The sequence below is a fragment of the Coregonus clupeaformis genome, chromosome 19 (genome assembly GCF_020615455.1).
Source record: "Coregonus clupeaformis isolate EN_2021a chromosome 19, ASM2061545v1, whole genome shotgun sequence".
Lineage (NCBI taxonomy): Eukaryota > Metazoa > Chordata > Actinopteri > Salmoniformes > Salmonidae > Coregonus > Coregonus clupeaformis.
The window spans coordinates 1,925,154-1,940,076 of NC_059210.1; the positions used below are offsets into that span (position 1 = coordinate 1,925,154).

The window sequence follows — 14,923 nt, forward strand, 5'->3', positions numbered from 1 at the left end:
ACAGTGCAATTACTACATTCAGACACTTTGGAGAGGTTGAAAGGACACTTGAATGTACCCTGGATACCCCATAACACCACCACAATGTTTGAGTGAGGTTGATATGGTAGAAATTGTGTTTTTATACTGAACAAATAGCATTTAGGGATTGCAAATATGTAATAGCACTGGAATTATCTAACTTACAGACATATGCCACTTTGGAGAGGTTTAGGGACACTTGGAAACGTCCCATGACCACACCAGACACCACTTACTAAAACATCTTCCCATTTCTAGTTGTTAGGTCAATCAATCCCATTTTTTTCTGATATTGTACACATGTCGTGGAAGCCATCTGATGTGTTTCCAGCTGTAGTCATGAATAATTCAATTATAGCTTGTCAATGAAAGATTACTTTCAAAAATAAAATTACAAAAATTAACGGTTATTTTGTGTGTGCTTGATCTTGTGTATTCTGAACTATGTAACTCCTATCTATCTTCTGATAATTTCCTCATAATCTTCTAGATGTCTTCTTTCCAAATATACCAAGTTTTGGCATGTCAAAATCATGTAATTACACATGAATAGCAGTTACTTTTGGGTATGTCTATTTAGGTGGAAATCTACATTTTGCCATTATATTTAAGAGGATTTATACACTAATGGTCGACTCAGGTAATATTGACTCCAAGAGAACTATTACAAAAAGTAACAATCATCTCAAAAACAAAACTTTTCTCTTGTTAAAATATCATCAGACATATAAATTACTTTAGAATTCAAATAACCAGGGCAGATTATTATTTTAAGGAAAGTCTGCCTCCACAGATTTGGTCTGGCTCTAGCAATTATGTTCTCAATATCTACATTAGTCATAGAGATTTTGGCCTGCAATCAAAAAGTGTCTCAGAGTAGGAGTGCTGATCTAAGATACTGTATATTATCGTATTCCTTTTTATCTAAAAGGCAAAAACTGATCCTACAGTGCCTTCGGAAAGTATTCAGAACCCTTGACCTTTTACACATTTTGTTACGTTACAGCCTTATTTTTAAAATGGATTAAATAAATAAAAATCCTCAGCAATCTACACAGAATACCCCATAATGACAAACCGAAAACAGTTTTTTAGAAATTTTAGCAAATGAATTAAAAATAATAAACAGAAATACCTTATTTACATAAGTATTCAGATCCTTTGCTATGAGACTCGAAATTGAGCTCAGGTGCATCTTGTTTCCATTCATCATCCTTGAGATGTTTCTACAACTTGTTTGGAGTCCACCTGTGGTAAATTCAATTGATTGGACATGATTTGGAAAGGTACAAACCTGTCTATATAAGGTCCCACAGTTGACAGTGCATGTCAGAGCAAAAACCAAGCCATGAGGTCGAAGGAATTACCTGTAGAGCTCCGAGACAGGATTGTGTCGAGGCACAGATCTGGGGAAGGGTACCAAAAAATGTCAGCAGCATTGAAGGTCCCCAAGAACACAGTGGCCTCCATCATTCTTAAATGGAAGAAGTTTGGAACCACCAAGACTCTTCCTAGAGCTGGCCACCTGGCCATACTGAGCAATCGGGGGAGAAGGGCCTTGGTCAGGGAGGTTACCAAGAACCCGATGGTCACTCAGACAGAGCTCTAGAGTTCCTCTGTGGAGATGGGAGAAACTTCCAGAAGGATAACCATCTCTGCAGCACTCCACCAATCAGGCCTTTATGGTAGATTGGCCAGACGGAAGCCACTCATCAGTAACATGACTGCCCGCTTGGAGTTTGCCAAAAGGCACCTAAAGACTCTCAGACTATGAGAAACAATATTCTCTGGTCTGATGAAACCAAGATTGAACTCTTTGGCCTGTATGCCAAGCGTCACGTCTGGTTGAAACCTGGCACCATCCCTACGGTGAAGCATGGTGGTGGCAGCATCATGCTGTGGGGATGTTTTTCAGCGGCAGGGACTAGGAGACTAGTCAGGATCGAGGCAAAGATGAACGGAGCATAGTCAAGAGAGGTCCTTGATGAAAACCTGTTCCAGAGTGCTCAGGACCTCAGACTGGGGCGAAGGTTCACCTTCCAACAGGACAACGACCCTAAGCACACAGCCAAGACAACGCAGGAGTGGTTTCGGGACAAGTCCCTGAATGTGCTTGAGTGGCCCAGCCAGAGCCCGGACTTGAACCCAATCGAACATCTCTGGAGAGACTTGAAAATAGCTGAGCAGCAATGTTTCCCATCCAACCTGACAGAGCTTGAGAGGATCTGCAGAGAAGAATGGGAGAACACCCAGATACAGGTGTGCCAAGCTTGTAGCGTCATACCCAAGAAGACTCGATGCTGTAATCGCTGCCAAAGGTGCTTCAACAAAGTACTGAGTAAAGGTTCTGAATACTTATGTAAATTTGATATCTACTGGGTTTTCTTTTATATAGATTTGCAAAAATTTCTAATAGCCTCTTTTTGCTTTGTCATTATGGGGTATTGTGTGTAGATTGATGAGGGGGAGAAAACAATTTAAGCAATTTTAGAATAAGGAGGTCTGAATACTTTCCAAAGGCACTGTATATCTGCACTCCTACTTGGAGACTATAGAAGACCCAGGTCTGAAATTCTAGTTCATTAAGCATCCCTCTGTTTAGAGGCATGTCTAGTGTTAGTGGGAAAGAAATGACTCATTTGGGAAAGAGAGAGCAGTTGATTTGGTCCTTGTTTATGTGGGGTGGAGGTTAGAAGGGAATTTTATATGGAAATTGGAAAGTGGGTGTTTTATGAAATTAGTATAATGTTCATTGTTTAGTCATAAAATGTGTCAGTGTGTATTAGGCATCTGAGGTGTGCTCGTACATGTGCACACACCATCTAGAAAGAAAGGTCACGGTGTGGGTGGTCTGAGAGCCACGAGGAGAGGGTACTTCAGGACATCCATCCACTCTGGGTGCATCCCAAATGACACCCTATTCCTTATATGAAGTCCTACTTTTGACAAGTTAAAATGAGTGCACTATGTAGGGATTAGGGTGCCACTTGGGACTCAGCCTCTGTCTCACCACATAGGGAACCAGAACAGTGGTCTTGTCATTCTCTCAGTAAAGGGAAAATGTGGTGGTTATTCCTTTATGTCTAGTCAATTGTCTAGAATGTCCATGTGTTTCTGGGCCCATATTCACAAAGGAGGAAATTCAGACCTGAGTTACATGCACATAAATTGAACTTTATTCAGTTTTTATGCACTTTTCTCTCTATACGTATTCTGACCTTGAACTGAAGCATGGGGGAAATGCCAGTGCCAGCAAGGTACGCGTTTGGAGTGGTGATCAAAGAAATGAAGGTGTGTCTACAGATACGCCATATTCTGACCTAATAATTCCACCACCTTTACACACGAGGAAACCATGAATAAGGTTGAGCAAACCTGCCGGTTCCAAGTGGAAAAAGCATCTACTTTTTTCCACCCGATAGAAATAACAATATTCTCCCTGCAATGTAATTTATAAATTGATATGATAAGAGCTATTGATAAGAGGTAAAGTGCCTTCAGAAAGTATTCACACCCTTTTACTTTTTCCACATTTTGTTATGTTACAGCCTGAATTTAAAATGGATTGAATTGAGAATTTTGTCACTGTGTGACGAGTACTGAGGATACGAAGAGGTAGGACGCAGACGCAGGAATCAACAATGTAAAGGGGCGTACCCCAGTAGTGAGGGGGAAGGAGCAGCTGGTATGATACCTCATTTATCCGCCGGAGGACCTTAAACGGCCCCACAAACCAGGGGCTTAGTTTCTTGCAGGGCAGGCGGAGAGGGTGTTTTTTTGTGGACAGCCAGACACGATCACCAAGCTGGAATACGGGGGCCTCACTGCGGTGGTGGTCGGCTTGGTCCTTCTGCCGAAGAATGGCCCTCTGGAGATGGACATGGGCGGCGTCCCAGACCTGTCCGGCCCTGCGGAACCACTTGTTGACAGCGGGCGCATCGGTCTGGCTGGGTGTCCAAGGGGCCAGGGCTGGCTGGCACCCCAGGACGCACTGGAAGGGAGTGAGCCCCGTGGAGGAGTGAACGAGGGTGTTCTGGGCATATTCTGCCCAAGGAAGAAACCTTGCCCACTCACCCTGCCGGTCCTGACAGTGGCAATGAAGAAACCACCCTGGCTGGAGGACGCAGTCCATCCATTCCGGATTCTCACTGACCACCGGCATTTGGAGCACATACGGGCAGCGAAAGGGACGAACTCTCATCAAGCCCAATTGTTTTACTAGCTTTCAGTTTATTCTGTCCTACCGCCCAGGATCCCAGAATGTGAAAGCCGACGCACTCTCCAGGATGCACCATACCGGAGAAAGGAAGGATCTGGGGGGTCCTATCATGCGTCTGTCTCATCGTGGCACCTGTCGTTTGGGATGTGGACGAAGACATCCGCCTGGCGGCTCAGGAGGACCCAGCCCATGCGCTCCACCTGCCCATTCGACTGAGGCCTATACCCGTAAGTGAGGCTGGCCGTGGCCCTGATCTTCTCCAGGAAAGCCTTCCACACTCGGGAGGTGAATTGGGGGCCACGGTCCGAGACGATGTCCACCGGAAGTCCATAATGCCGGAAGACCTGTTGGAACAGGACCTCAGCGACCTGGAGAGCATAAGGAAGACCAGTTAGTGGCAAAAAACGGCATGATTTGGAGAACTGATCTACGACCACCAGGATTGTGGTGAAGCCGAACGTGGGAGGTCGGTGACAAAGTCTATGGACAGGTGTGACCAAGGTCACTGAGGCACTGGGAGAGGAACTAGTTTGCCTGCCGGGGCGTTCCGAGGTGTCTTCGTTTGGGCACATACGGAACAGGAGTTGATATAGCGGGAGACATCAGTAGCCAAGGTGGGCCACCAGTATTTTTGTGAGAGAGAATGTATGGTGCGCGTCATACTGGAGTGCCCTGCCGTAAGGGTGGTGTGCGCCCAGATTAGCAGGCGGTCACGGACCCTGGTGGGTACATACACACGCCCCGGAGGGGCGGCAGGCGCTGGGTCCTCCTGAGCCGCCAGGCGGATGTCTTTGTCCACATCCCAAACGACAGGTGCCACGATGAGAGAGGCAGGATAGGACCCCCCAGATCCTTCCTTTCTCCGGTATGGTGCATCCTGGAGAGTGCGTCGGCCTTCACATTCTGGGATCCTGGTCGGTAGGACAGAATAAACTGAAAGCGAGTAAAACATTTGGGCTTGATGAGAGTTCGTCCCTTTCGCTGCCCGTATGTGCTCCAAATGCCGATGGTCAGTGAGAATCCAGAATGGATGGACTGCGTCCTCCAGCCAGTGTCTCCATTCCTCCAGAGCGAGGACCACCGCCAACAGCTCCCTGTCTCCAACTCCATAGTGCCTCTCTGCGGGGGTAAGCTTGTTCGAGAAAAAGGCACAGGGATACATTTTCTCTGGCTTACCTTGCCGCTGGAAGAGGACCCCACCCACGCCCTCCTCAGATGCATCCACCTCCAGGATGAAAGGACGAGCTGGATCTGGGTGTTTTAGGAGGGGCGCTGTGGTGAACCTCTCCTTCAGCCTCTTGAAGGCAGCGTCAGCCTCAGGGTTCCAGGCCAGCTTCTGAGGCCCACCCTTAAGGAGAGAGGTGAGTGGGGTGGCTATGGAGCTGAAGGACCTGATGAAACGCCTGTAGAAACTTGCGAAGCCCAGGAAGCTCTGTAGGCCCTTGATGGTGGTGGGGACTGGCCATGACCTGACGGCGTCTGTCTTCGCTCTTTCCATGAACACCCCCTGAGGACTGATCCTGTATCCCAGGATGGAGATGGTCTGTTGGTGGAATTCGCATTTCTCCCCCTTCACCAACAGGCTGTGTTCCCGGAGGTGGAGTAGGACCGCTCGGACGTCCCTGACGTGCTCCTCGAACATAGCCGAGTAGATCAGGATATCTTCGATGTACACCACCACCTGTCTACTCAGCATGTCTTGGAACACGTCATTGATGAAGGACTGGAACACGGAAGGTGCGTTGGCGAGGCCGTAGGGCATAACGCAGTATTCATAGTGGCCTGAGGTATTGCTGAATGCCGTCTTCCACTCGTCTCCTTCCCGGATTCGGATCAGATTGTAGGCACTCCTCAGGTCCAACTTGGTAAAGTACCGGGCCCCTCGCAGCTGCTCGATAGCCAACGGAACCAGAGGGAGGGGGTACCGGTACTTTGTGACTGCGTTCAGCCCCCGGTAGTCAATGCACGGCCTCAGTCCTCCGTATTTTTTGGCCACGAAGAAGAAGCTGGCGGAGGCAGGAGAGGTAGAGCGTCTGATGAACCCCTGTTTCAGTGTCTCCACCACATACTTCTCCATGGCCTCAGTCTCCGCTATGGAAAGGGAGTAAATGCGACTCTTCGGGGGGTGTTGTCCCTCCAGCAGGTCAATGGCGCAGTCCCAGGGCCTGTGAGGAGGGAGACACTTAGCCTTGGAGAAGACATTGGAGAGATCTGCGTACTCACGTGGGATGTTGGGCTGGAGGGAGGACTCCGGACTCTCCACTGACGTGGAACAACAAACCACCGGCAGGCAGGTCCTCCGGCATGAGGGGGACTAGGCTGTGATCCTCTTGGTGATCCAATTGATGGTGGGGTTGTGTAGTCTGAGCCAGGGCAATCCCAAGAAACCTGTCATATGGCAGGAAACTGAAAAGCATATCAACATGACAGGTAGGCCTATTTATGCCCCTTTCCCACAGTGAAGTGTGAAATGCTGTGCCATTATGCAGAATTTTAATTGTATGACCTTATAACTTGCAGGGATAAAATGTGGAGACACAAGCCAAATTGGATGACAAGGCAAATGTAACCTTGGTGTTCTCTAGAATGTTTTAATCGTATGCCCCAACTTTTCCTGTTTCTTTCAATTTGTAGCCTATAGCCTATGTTAAATATTGTTAGCCACTACCGGTAGCAATAAGTCATAACCAGGTATATTTAACTACCATTTTAGTGTTCGTTCCCTTCCTTACATTGGTATCATTCCATTCCATTCCATTGTTTGATTTAGCCTACCTTTGTTTATTTCCTCTAAATGCTGTTACGTCCTTTTGGTTGTGGCTGAGGGTCAAGTAATAGTGGATACTATTTAATGAAGGCCAAATACAAATTGTATTCCAAATAAATTGTATTCAAACCGTTACTTTGAACTTGCCATCACACAGTTCCATGATCGGTGCGGGCAATGAGGGTATATGTATTATATAATACAACGTTATACTATTCTCCATATTCTAATTATATTGTAGGCTGCACTACTTCCAACGTTACCATTGATGAACTTAATGTGGCAACTTTCAGAATGAATCAAACTACCTTTTTATCATTAATGTGTAAAGGTTCTATTTTACCATGAAGTAGGATTCATGAGTATTCACCTAAACATAAATAATGTCTAAAATCAGAGTGTTTTTTAAATCTACCCATAGGTTCTGAAACGGAGACAAATATGCATATGCTTTCATGGCTATCTGTCTATATTCTGAATGCATTCTCTATAGTCTACATTCAAGTCTTGTGCTGATCAAATTCAAATTAAAGGTACACCATATTTGCTTTAGAGAAATGAACAGATAAAACTAATTGAACAAAAACTCCTAGATGAAATTGGTAGGCCACCCAGTGGATGTGTTTTCTGGGGTTGAAGTAAATGTATTCAGTGCGCGGAAGGAAACCACGCCCACAAACCTGGTTACGCTCCTCCATAAGGTAAATCTGAATACCAACTACTGAGAAGTGTGTAGGAAAGGTGTGCGTTGAAAAGGCGTATATTTCCTATGTCTGAATCTGCCCCAAAGTGTCTCAGAGCTGATCTAGGACCAGTTTAGCCTTTTAAATCATAATGAATAAGAGAGGGGGACCTGATCATAGGTCAGCGCTCCTACTTACGAGATGCTTTGTGATTACATGCCTGGTCATGTTAAATGACATTGGAATTCATACTGTTTGTATCTCGTCCACAGGACCCCAGGTTCAATGCAGAGGTGGATCAGATTACAGGCTACAAGACCCAGAGCATCCTGTGTATGCCCATCAAGAACCACAGAGAAGAGGTAAGACACAATTGACTGTGAAAGTAACCGCCCCTTCCACTTTAGTTCCGTATCATGTCCCATGCGGTTTTGAATGGGCTTCAAGATAGACTATAGATACAGTGCCTTCAGAAAGTATTCACACCCTTTGACTTATTCTACATTTTGTTTTGTTACAGCCTGAATTTAAATATATATGTTTTGTCTCTGGCCTACACACAATACCCATAATGTCGAAGTGGAATTATGTTTTTAGAAATGTTTACAAATTAATTTAAAATTAAAAGCTGAAATGTCTTAAGTCAATAAGTATTCAAGCCCTTAGGTATGGCAAGCCTAAATAAGTTCAGGAGTAAAAATTTGCTTAACAAGTCACATAATAAGTTGCATGGACTCCCTCTGTGTGCAATAATAGTGTTTAACATGATTTTTTAATGACTACCTCATCTCTGTACCCCACATATTATCTGTGAGGTCCCTCAGTCGAGCAGTGAATTTCAAACACAGATTCAACCACAAAGACTAGGGAGGTTTTCCAATGCCTAGAAAAGAAGGGCACCTATTGGTAGATGGGTAAAAATAAAAAAAGCAGACATTGAATATCACTTTGAGCATGGTGAAGTTATTAAATACATTTTGGATTGTGTATAAATACACCCAGTCACTACAAAGATACAGGCGTCCTTCCTAACTCAGTTGCTGGAGAGGAAGGAAACCGCTCAGGGATTTCACCATGAGGCCAATGGTGACTTTAAAACATTTAAGGAGTTTAATGGCTGTGATAGGAGAAAACTGAGGATGGATCAACAACATTGTAGTTACTCCACAATACTAACCTAAATGACAGAGTGAAAAGAAGGAAGCCCGTACAGAATACAAATATTCCAAAACATGCATCCTGTTTGCAACAAGGCACTAAAGTAATACTGCAAAAAATGTGGCAAAGCAATTCACTTTTTGTCCTGAATACAGTGTTATGTTTGGAGCAAATCCAATACAACACATTACTGAGTACCACTCTCCATATTTTCAAGCATAGTGGTGGCTGCATCATGTTATGGGTAAGCCTGTAATTGTTAAGGACTGGAGAGTTTTTCAGAATAAAAAATTAACGGAATGGAGCTAAGCACAGGCAAAATCCTAGAGGAAAAACTGGTTCAGTCTGATTTCCACCATACACTGGGAGATTAATTCACCTTTCCGCAGGACAATAACCTAAAACACAAGGCCAAATCTACACTGGAGTTGCTTACCAAGAAGACAGGGAATGTTCCTGAGTGGCTGAATTACAGTTTTGATTTAAATCTGTGTTAAAATATATGGCAAGACCTGAAAATGGTTGTCTAGCACTGATCAACAACCAATTTGACAGAGCTTGAAGAATTTTGAAATGAATAATGGGCAAATGTTGCACAATCCAGGTGTGAAAAGCTCTTAGAGAGTTACCCAGAAAGATTCACAGCTGTAATCGCTGCCAAAGGTGATTCTAACATGTATTGACTCAGGGGGTTGAATGCTTACAGTGGGGGAAAAAAGTATTTAGTCAGCCACCAATTGTGCAAGTTCTCCCACTTAAAAAGATGAGAGAGGTCTGTAATTGTCATCATAGGTACACATCAACTATGACAGACAAAATGAGAAAAAATAATCCAGAAAATCACATTGTAGGATTTTTAATGAATTTATTTGCAAATTATGGTGGAAAATAAGTATTTGGTCAATAACAAAAGTTCCTTTGTTGGCAATGAAACAGGTCAAACGTTTTCTGTAAGTCTTCACAAGGTTTTCACACACTGTTGCTGGTATTTTGGTCCATTCCTCCATGCAGATCTCCTCTAGAGCAGTGATGTTTTGGGGCTGTCGCTGGGCAACACAGACTTTCAACTCCCTCCAAAGATGTTCTATGGGGTTGAGATCTGGAGACTGGCTAGGCCACTCCAGGACCTTGAAATGCTTCGTTGCCCGGGCGGTGTGTTTGGATCATTGTCATGCTGAAAGACCCAGCCACGTTTCATCTTCAATGCCCTTGCTGATGGAAGGAGGTTTTCACTCAAAATCTCACGATACATGGCCCCATTCATTCTTTCCTTTACACGGATCAGTCGTCCTGGTCCCTTTGCAGAAAAACAGCCCCAAAGCATGATGTTTCCACCCCCATGCTTCACAGTAGGTATGGTGTTCTTTGGATGCAACTCAGCATTCTTTGTCCTCCAAACACGACGAGTTGAGTTTTTACCAAAAAGTTCTATTTTGGTTTCATCTGACCATATGACATTCTCCCAATCCTCTTCTGGATCATCCAAATGCACTTTGGCAAACTTCAGATGGGCCTGGACATGTACTGGCTTAAGCAGGGGGACACGTCTGGCACTGCAGGATTTGAGTCCCTGGTGGCGTAGTGTGTTACTGATGGTAGGCTTTGTTACTTTGGTCCCAGCTCTCTGCAGGTCATTCACTAGGTGGTTCTGGGATTTTTGCTCACCGTTCTTGTGATCATTTTGACCCCACGGGGTGAGATCTTGCGTGGAGCCCCAGATCGAGGGAGATTATCAGTGGTCTTGTATGTCTTCCATTTCCTAATAATTGCTCCCACAGTTGATTTCTTCAAACCAAGCTGCTTACCTATTGCAGATTCAGTCATCCCAGCCTGGTGCAGGTCTACAATTTTGTTTCTGGTGTCCTTTGACAGCTCTTTGGTCTTGGCCATAGTGGAGTTTGGAGTGTGACTGTTTGAGGTTGTGGACAGGTGTCTTTTATACTGATAACAAGTTCAAACAGGTGCCATTAATACAGGTAACGAGTGGAGGACAGAGGAGCCTCTTAAAGAAGAAGTTACAGGTCTGTGAGAGCCAGAAATCTTGCTTGTTTGTAGGTGACCAAATACTTATTTTCCACCATAATTTGCAAATAAATTCATTAAAAATCCTACAATGTGATTTTCTGGATTTTTTTTCTTCTCAATATGTCTGTCATAGTTGACGTGTACCTATGATTAAAATTACAGGCCTCTCTCATCTTTTTAAGTGGGAGAACATGCACAATTGGTGGCTGACTAAAGACGTTTTTTCCCCACTGTATCTAATGAAGAGTTATTTTTTCCATTTATTTTTTTAAAGAAATTTTAGAATTTTTCTTCCACTTTGACATTGCAGAATATTTTTTGTAAATCGTTGACAAAAATTGACAATTCAATACATTTTAATCCCACTTTGTAACACAACAAAATGTGGAAAAAGTCAAGGGGTGTGAATACTTTCTGAAGGCTCTGTACCTCACAACACTAGCTAGGTTATGCCCAGATTGAACCATATACAAAATACACGTAGCTCAACCGAGCTACTCTCTCCTCACATTAAACAATCACCCACAAGGACAAGGGGGCAGAGGGAACACTTATACATGTACTAATGAGGGGATATGAACCAGGTGTGTGTAATAGACAAGACAAAACAAATGGAATGATGAGATATGGAGCAGCAGTGGCTAGAAGGCCGGTGACGACGAACGCCGAAGCCTGCCCGAAAAAGGAGAGGAGGCAGCTTCGGAGGAAGTCGTGACATCTCTCCTCTTTTCCCCCTTTCTTCTCTTTCATCCGCCAGGTCGTAGGAGTGGCGCAGGCCATCAACAAGAAGTGTGGCGAGAGCGGTACTTTCACTGAACAGGATGAAAAGGTACCGGGGAGAAAGACACTGGGGTTCAATGCTCTCTTTCTCTGTAAATACCATGCTCTGAATCAAGCTCATAGTCTTGATTTCCCTGACAGGACTTCTCTGCCTACCTGGCCTTCTCTGGGATCGTCCTACACAACGCCCAGCTCTACGAGACGTCCCAGTTGGAAAACCGACGCAATCAGGTTTGTTGCCGTGTGTGGGTTTTTATGCTTTCAAAGTGTGTGTGAGTGTGTATGTGTGTGTACATGCGTGCATATGCATCAAGCTCTCTCAGTCTCACTGCAGAATTAGACGTTCATCCACATTCTCCAAACATCAAATTTCGAAGTTGCTCCAAACGTCAAATTTCGAAGGTAAGGGTTAAGTTTAGGCACATTCCAAAAAGTTAAGGTAAGGGATAAGGTTTGGGATAGAGTAATAATAAAATAAAATAAAATAAATTAAAAGTGTCCATGATTGGGATTGAACACACACTTTCTGATCCAGAGTCATGGGATTACACCCAACCACCACCCCTGTTTACAACAATTTAGCAAAACCCAAGCCTACTTCATGGGAATAGTGCTCACTGTTGCCCCTAATGGCAGGCTTTGACGGCATTTCTCGACGTCCTCAGGAGATGGATAGACATCCAATTTCGACATCAATCTGAAATGATCTCCCTGGCATATGCGTAGGTGGGTGTGTGTTGGTGTGCGTTATCATGCTTTCTTGTGAGTGTGTGTTCATGTTTTTGTTTTTGTGTATGAGTATGTGGGTGTGTGTTCATACTGTCATATGTTTGTGTGTGTTTATGGTTTACTATGTATGTCTCCCCCAGGTGCTGTTGGACCTGGCCAGTCTGATCTTTGAGGAGCAGCAGTCTCTCGAGGTGTTACTGAGGAAGATAGCAGGAACCATCCTCTCCTTTATGCAGGCCCAGGGCTGCACTGTCTTCATAGCTGACGGAGACTCTACGGTGAGTTCACACGTGCACACGCAAACACGCACATGCACATGTGCGCACACATATGCGCCCACGCACGCACACACACACACACACACACACTCACATGCATGCTTGCCAGGGAAGTACACAGAACTTTCAGGGGGCAGGTGCTTAAAATGGAAAAAAGGGCACCCACTGGTGAAATGATGACTTTCATCATTCATATCTCGAAATTCATAGCATACTAACTGCCTCTGTAGCGAAGATTTTACAATTTCTGAGCATAGGCCTATTTATTTCTGTAACAACACTCATCACACATTGTAAGCAAGCTATACAGTGCCTCCTAAAGACATGATTGACATCGGGAAAAGAGGGTGGGCTATCAGCTGATCATTGATGTTCAATCTGCTAGTTAGCTAGCTCAATATTATTTTTTACTGATTGTGTTTTATCTTCAATGCTCTTAAATAATAACTTAATAATATAATACTCCTAATCTTCTAACTCATGATATATGACAGGCTGCCTTGTGTGGATATTTTAGTATATTGTGGTTAGCTAGAGTCTAGACGACCTGTGTTGCTGCTGCTTTGACACACATGTCAAATGGATGGAGTTGGGTCGGAGGGTCGTTGATTCAGCCGCTTTTGTTGATTTCTGCCTCTCTCTGCTGCGGTATCAGCCAACCAGACTGAATATTGTCGATGATGTAAATCAAGTGTTATCAAGAGTTAATAAAATGTTAGCTGCTGTGGCAGTACTGTGGATATTTAAACTAGGGAGCTTGCTACACACACTCGACCGGTGACCACATCTCAAGCCATGCACGTACAGGGCAGTCTACGTACAGGGCAGTCTACGTACAGGGCAGTCTACGTACAGGGCAGTCTACGTACAGGGCAGTCTACGTACAGGGCAGTCTACGTACAGGGCAGTCTATGTACAGGGCAGTCTACGTACAGGGCAGTCTACGTACAGGGCAGTCTACGTACAGGGCAGTCTACGTGCAGGGCAGTCTACGTACAGGGCAGTCTATGTACAGGGCAGTCTACGTACAGGGCAGCCTGAGAAAAAGGCACAACTGGGTGCACGTGAGCTCCGAACAAGGCAGACCAACAAACAGTGTAGGGGTGGCGAACTTGACGACGTCACAACAACTTAAGGGCACTGGGTTCAGAACAACAATGACAAAAACAGAAGAAAAAAAGGTTTAATACCACCACCCTTTTTAGGGCACTTGGCAAGTGGGAAGGCAAAGGGACAGGTGCTCGGGCACAGGTAGACCCCTATCTGGGCATCTACCTGATACTTGCACGTGCACACACACAGGTGCGCACGCCCGAATGCACACATACAAACATACACACACGGACACACATTCAAAGAGATAAAAGAGAGAATGAACAGAGGTCTCACAGAATGACAGAAAGAGACAACTACAGGGATGAATGCTTTGATTGACACTGGGTAGGCGGAGAGGGCAGCACAGTCCACCTTGTTTACAGTCTCATGGTGAGCGAGAGAACAATTATAAAAGAGAAAGAAAGACAGGAATTATAAAAGAGAAAATGAAAGAGATTGGATTGACAGTAAATAGACATGTCTCAGTGAGTAGAGAATAACTGCAGGACTCCCACAGTGTTCTATAGAGACCCATTCTATTCTGTAGTCCTCTTGTGTAGCTCCAGCCTTGAATACCTTTGGGTTTTCTATTCAGACAGCCCATTGACACACATTCATCTTCAATATCGTTGGGACGAAGGATGGTGCTTAGTAAAGAGAGTTCGAAATAATTCCCATTCATTCGGGATCAAGATCTATGGATTTCACCTAGTCCTACTCTATTGAATTTTCAATACAGACGGCATGGAATTTGGACTGAGATCTGCCACTTTTGTACGAAAACATTGAACAAATGTATATTTTGGGTTCAACTATCCTGACAACATCCATTGAGAGGCCCTCAGCATTTAGCCGAGTACTTGCGATGCAATCAGCGTTAACAATGGAAGGCTGTTTTGTTCCCTTGTTAGTGGGGGAAATATGAAATGCCATTGTAATAGAGAAAAATGAATGGCTGCATTGAGCCCAGTCCACTAGACAATGAGGAACATTATTCTAGAACTGCTTGTTTGTGTTCTCTCTGCCTCCTATGATTATGAGAGAAACGGAACTGAATGGGACTTGGCTTGTCTGTTCAGATCAAAACTGCAACTAGTACATAGAGTAATATGACTGCTGGCTGCTATGGAAACTAGTACATAGAGTAATATGACTGTTGGTGGCTATG

General features: G+C 44.5%; 1 protein-coding gene across 3 annotated transcripts in view; it reads left to right on the forward strand.

Moving 5' to 3' along the window:
• Positions 1-14,923, forward strand: part of LOC121554301 (cGMP-specific 3',5'-cyclic phosphodiesterase) — a 105,206-nt gene that overhangs the window by 63,784 nt on the left and 26,499 nt on the right. For all 3 annotated transcript variants that reach the window (XM_041867800.2, XM_041867797.2, XM_041867799.2), the window contains exons 4-7: positions 7,963-8,052; positions 11,631-11,702; positions 11,795-11,884; positions 12,523-12,660. In XM_041867800.2, coding sequence (XP_041723734.1) covers positions 7,963-8,052; positions 11,631-11,702; positions 11,795-11,884; positions 12,523-12,660 — 390 coding nt within the window. The remainder of the gene's footprint in view (positions 1-7,962; positions 8,053-11,630; positions 11,703-11,794; positions 11,885-12,522; positions 12,661-14,923) is intronic.